Source organism: Mizuhopecten yessoensis, unplaced genomic scaffold (genome assembly GCF_002113885.1).
Source record: "Mizuhopecten yessoensis strain PY_sf001 unplaced genomic scaffold, ASM211388v2 scaffold3575, whole genome shotgun sequence".
In the NCBI taxonomy this organism is placed as follows: Eukaryota; Metazoa; Mollusca; class Bivalvia; order Pectinida; family Pectinidae; genus Mizuhopecten; species Mizuhopecten yessoensis.
In genome coordinates this window covers 684,700-689,850 of record NW_018405113.1, presented here as the reverse complement: position 1 = coordinate 689,850, position 5,151 = coordinate 684,700, and the positions used below count along the sequence as shown (strand labels likewise).

Sequence of the window (5,151 nt, the reverse complement as noted above, 5' to 3'; positions counted from 1 at the left end):
TAACTTGTAGATAAATGCATTACCACATCCCCCGCATTAGGAAATATCCAACTTTTTTACGAATTAGTATGCAAAGGACACGTCATTGTTTAGGGAAAACCTTAAGAATACATTTTTACTCGTATAACGGCGTGTGTGTATTCACAATAAAAAAAATCTGTGAGTGTCAAACACGTTTCCTATAACGCCATGGCAGAAAGTCTAAATGAAATTATATGAAGAATGCACGATAAACATGACTAAACTGACATATATTGTTAGCAATACACACGCTTTAACTGATATCATATCACAAGAATCATATACATATTGGGAAATCCGAAGTGTATGTTAACTAATTTTTAAATCTGATTGTTTGAAATGTGTTTTAAGTATTTAAAGTCATTTTTTTCAGTTGATTGCTAAAGACGATTTAGCACAATGAAATACAGATATAACGAGTAAACATAAAACCCGATATATATAATTGTCGTTTGGGCAATGATGATACATATAAGAATTGTATATCTATGTTATTTAAATCCCCGTAGAGTGGTTTGTTTTAATTGGAAGGAGCGCTATATCAAAAACCTTATAATGATGATAATGAAATCAAGGGTTCTCTTGTAATCGAGATGAAACGAAGTACATTTCTGTAGAACTTCAAGATAAACAAAATTCAACGTGGTTGCGTTCGTTTTGTTCGTTTTGATGAATATCTCAGAAAGGCTTCATCATTTTTGTCCATCTGTGTATACAGTTATGGGAACGAAGAACCATTTAGATCAATATATAGCGTCGACAGTAAGGGGAGCCTAGATGTTCTGAAAGAGTTAAATTAATTATAGTCACTGTAATATATCAGTCAGCGCCAAGGGCAGATTGGACAAATACAGCGGAACTATCCAAATAAAGACACACAAAAAAGTGGGAATCCCAGGTAACTCGTATCAAATTTACGGGACGTCTAAAGGACGTTATTGAATGTCTGCTTTTTAATAATGTAAGGAATAAAAAACAACAAAATGTATTTTTATGGAAAATATTCCATATATCGAGCAATAACAGGAATATATATTAATGTGAAATGAAAGAAAATGTTCGATTAGAATATAATAAAATAAAACATCTGTTACAATATCAAGACCCGAACTTTCAATTTTTAAACTTTAATATTTAACAATCATTTCAATTTTTAATTGTAGCTTAAAAAATAGACAAAAAGTTGTTTTGAATTCCTTGACACAAAATAATAATCTTTCATGGAGTCAACATCCCTATGACACAAAGTTCAAGGACCGACTGCCGTTCTACGATAGCTGTTTAGACCACAGCGAAGCCGGACTCCTACTGTTAATATCCCCCTTATATCATTATGCTATGTTACACATAAATATGATTGGACACGCCGGTATCAGAGGGAGCCTCGACCCAGCAGACAGTTTACCTGTCGACACGTTACCGGGCACAGGTGTATTGTAGCACACATAGTCGGATCACCTGGTGCTTTGTAGTGAGGTGTTAACGTCCCACAGTATATATAGGAGTGAAAGCACCAGGTAAATCTTCAGTTATAAACGAAACACATTACAGGTAACACGTACCTGCTATTAGAGCCATAAAGAGTAAGAAAAGTCAACGTCAGGTTTACAATGGATTCTGTACTGACATCAGCTCCAGCTAGCGGTTCTGCTACTGATAGGATAAACGGTGCTCTGGCAACACTGCGGAGTGAAATGGTAATTTGTACTTTCATTTGTTTTGTAATATGAAAAAAATGTCTATATTAGTTTAGAAATTCATTTTAAAATCTGTATTTTTTATTTAGTGACACTTGGAATTGTCCTCTGTTAGTTTCTTACAATAGATACTTTAATTATCTAGTTATTAGAAAAACATATTTTTTTATCTTTAAATTGATTTCTTATACTTTGATTTTATTATTAATTGTAATCACCACACATTTCTAAAACTAGACTTGTTCTTCACAAAAAGGGTATCTTTTGAATAGTATCACTGACACACGCTGTACCGTATGAATTTACATCTTCAATCTATTATTATTTCAGGCCGACCTCAGACAACAAGACGTGATGTTAATGAAACAGCTCATCAACATCAACGACACCATCCAGAGCTTAGCCAAACGACGTCCAAGTTCCCACAGACCATTGAAGAAAAAGTTATCGTTTGTCAATGGGAGGAGAGAATTTGTCAACAGTGATGAATCAATCCCAGAACATTCCACAAATTTCCAACAAAAACGAATGACATGGAGCTTCAGCGGGTCTTTTTGTAGCATTGGTAAGTAATACCTGTTATTTTTTTTAATCGCCTTCAGTTTAAGAACCAAAGTAAAGAACACATGTTCTGTTTGAACATAATTCTGCATAATTGAATATATTTTCAACAGTGTCATTTTGAAATAAAAGGAAATGTATTATCTCAAAACTAACAAACAAGTTTATTCTTATTGTTTTAGATTCCTCCAGCTCGACCGAAGATATGGGTTGCGTGGATTCTGACAGTGATGAAAGTTTTTGTGGTACAGAACAAAACCTAAGTGACTCTTTTGCCTCCGTAACTTCGCGATCTTTGTTCGTCGCGAAAATTCCAGAAACAGATGACCTAGCATATGAGGAAATTTTTAGAAGGAATATCAAACTGTGGAAGTTCTCGCAGTCTGAAAGCTTTGAACAACCAGTTGTGTCTTGAGAACTGATGAAATCAATTGGAAACATTTCATCGTCTTATGACACTTTAAAAATGTGAGCCTGACTCCAAAATCTTGCTCAGACTATTTTCCTGATACTCCCAAATACAGTTCTCAGGAAAAGCCATGTCGCTTTAACCAGGGAATGTCTTAAAAACAACTCCAGGTTATCGCTGAACTGCCTCCAGGATACTCGAAGTCTCCGTGATGACTGAATCAAGGACCCTCGCGGCAATATCGATACGGATTTGCAGGAAAGCTTTAACTAGTAACAGACCATCTGAAACTGGACTCTGAGACGTATTTACCTGAAGTATCACGCATATCATTAGTGGTCTTTGATATTAGAATGGAATTGGTTTATAAGGACGGTAGTTCTCTGACTGTTGTATTTCCGCAATGAGAGACGATAAAAAAGCTGAACCAACAGAACAAGAACATGAACAAATAATGTGCTTGCAGTGGTTTATCGTATTATGGTGCCACGAGTCATAGGTCGAAATAGTCATAAGACTTCAAGACGTCAAGCGAGGCTTATCCCATGATTGCTCATTTGCTTCTAAGTGTAGGAGTGTGAGTAAGTGAGATGAGAACGTGACTCTAGATAAGTAGTGTAAGTTATAATATTGATTTATACAGCCATACTGTTTGCGTTAGAACGTAAAACAAATGTTTGACATGTATTATCGACCTGATGATAAGCATGAATGGATGGGATATATGTGTTTGCTAAACATTATTTTGTCGATCATTTGTTATCGTATGAATGTGTTGATATCTCCAGAAGAATTTGTTTGAATGTATACGCCTGGATGCTTGTGAATGTTTTGAATGTTATCATACCAAATGAGATCAGAACAAATAAAAAATCTTAAACAAGTTCCAAATAGTTTTGGTTTCTGATTAATTCCATAAACAATGCGTTTCCGATCCATTGTATGACAAACAACCATGCCATGTATTCAAATATTTCAAGTGGTTTTAGGGATTTGAGCATTCTTCAATTGTCCATTTCAAAACGTCAGGTTTTGTTTTGTCCTTCCTCATCTCGAATTCATTCTCTCGAAAATCTTAATACAATAAGTGTTGTTACCAACATTTGTGAGTAAGTCCCCATTTTAAACGATATCGACTTCATGTAAATGAAAAATGTATAACAGGACATTTTCGCCCATGCAAAATTCCTTCATCCTTCACTGTTAAAATTTGTAATCATCCAGTGTTAGTTTCGCTCTTTACAATTGATACCTATGTTTGTTATTGGCTGTTTCTGCTGTTCACTCCTGTGATAAATTAGCCCATCTGCCCAGTGCTAAATACAAGAACTATACGATAAATGCGTTGCTATATTGTCTGGAAGGATAACATTAGGGGAAAATTAACATAGATAACAGCCATAGACACCAGGTTATACACAGTGTCACATCATTCTATGTTCGTAAAACAGTAGTATTTGTAAGTGTTTCGTAGCAGTATCTTTAGTAAAATCTTATGATTGAAAAGTATATAATGAAATCACATAAATGAGAAACAGTGTATCTGAAAAGATAAGGACCACTGTCAACCTTAAATATCTTAATTTTGTTGCCTAAAATATTTACTTAAACCGATTGACTCTCGAAAATTTCAACTCGAGTCAGATCAGCATTAGACTTATATTCATTGTTTAGACATGTTATACTATGTGGTTAAAATATTCATGAAGTATTTGAATTCGTTTTGATGTTCAAAGCGAAAAAAAAAAAAAATACCATTAATATAGAGTTCGTTCACGTTTTATGGTTTGAAATATATCATATTATCATCAAAATTGATTATATACTTATAAACACAAATCGCTGATATGTAGGGCAGTTATACAATTACATAGTTATGTTAAATTATACATGTAACACCCGGGCTAGCGTCATTCATGGAGTGTTCATATATTTGTAAGTTTAGGATTTTGCGTTTTAGCATTAGCAAAGGTCATTTAAAGACGTCTAAAAATTCAAAATCATCTCACGGAAATGTCATAAAACAGTTATGCTAGCTAAAATACCACATCGAGATGCAACAAATTGATTTTAGTCTTATTTTAATACTTAAAGAAACATCTGTTAAAGTAACATTTATATGATATGTATATACTGTTATGTTTTGTAAGGAGAGGGCTTATTTAGGCTATGCCTGTTGCCCAATTCCTTTTGTACATGAAATCAGTACAATAAAATATTCTGAAATGAAAACAGACTGACAACAGGAAGTGTCCAGTGCCTTACGAACATGCCATTTGATGAAATAACTTTTTTTTTAAATCTCTGGGAATCAAATCTGTTTTTTTTATTTCATGCATTGATTAAGAAAAACATCAGATATCCAACCCGCTATTATACTGTGACACGATTAAGTTGCAGTTGTGATATTTACCGTAGCTTGCTTACCCGTAAACAAAATAAAGAGTTTATAGAATACAATTG

The 5,151-nt window shown here is 33.9% G+C and overlaps 1 protein-coding gene across 1 annotated transcript; it reads left to right on the top strand.

Moving 5' to 3' along the window:
• Nucleotides 1-1,410: 1,410 nt before the first annotated feature.
• Nucleotides 1,411-3,570, top strand: LOC110447675. Its single transcript, XM_021493520.1, has 3 exons — nt 1,411-1,718; nt 2,049-2,283; nt 2,462-3,570. Exons 1-3 carry the CDS (start codon nt 1,632-1,634, stop codon nt 2,692-2,694), a joined length of 555 nt encoding a protein of 184 aa, XP_021349195.1. The 5' UTR covers nt 1,411-1,631; the 3' UTR covers nt 2,695-3,570.
• The last annotated feature ends 1,581 nt before the right edge of the window (nt 3,571-5,151 follow it).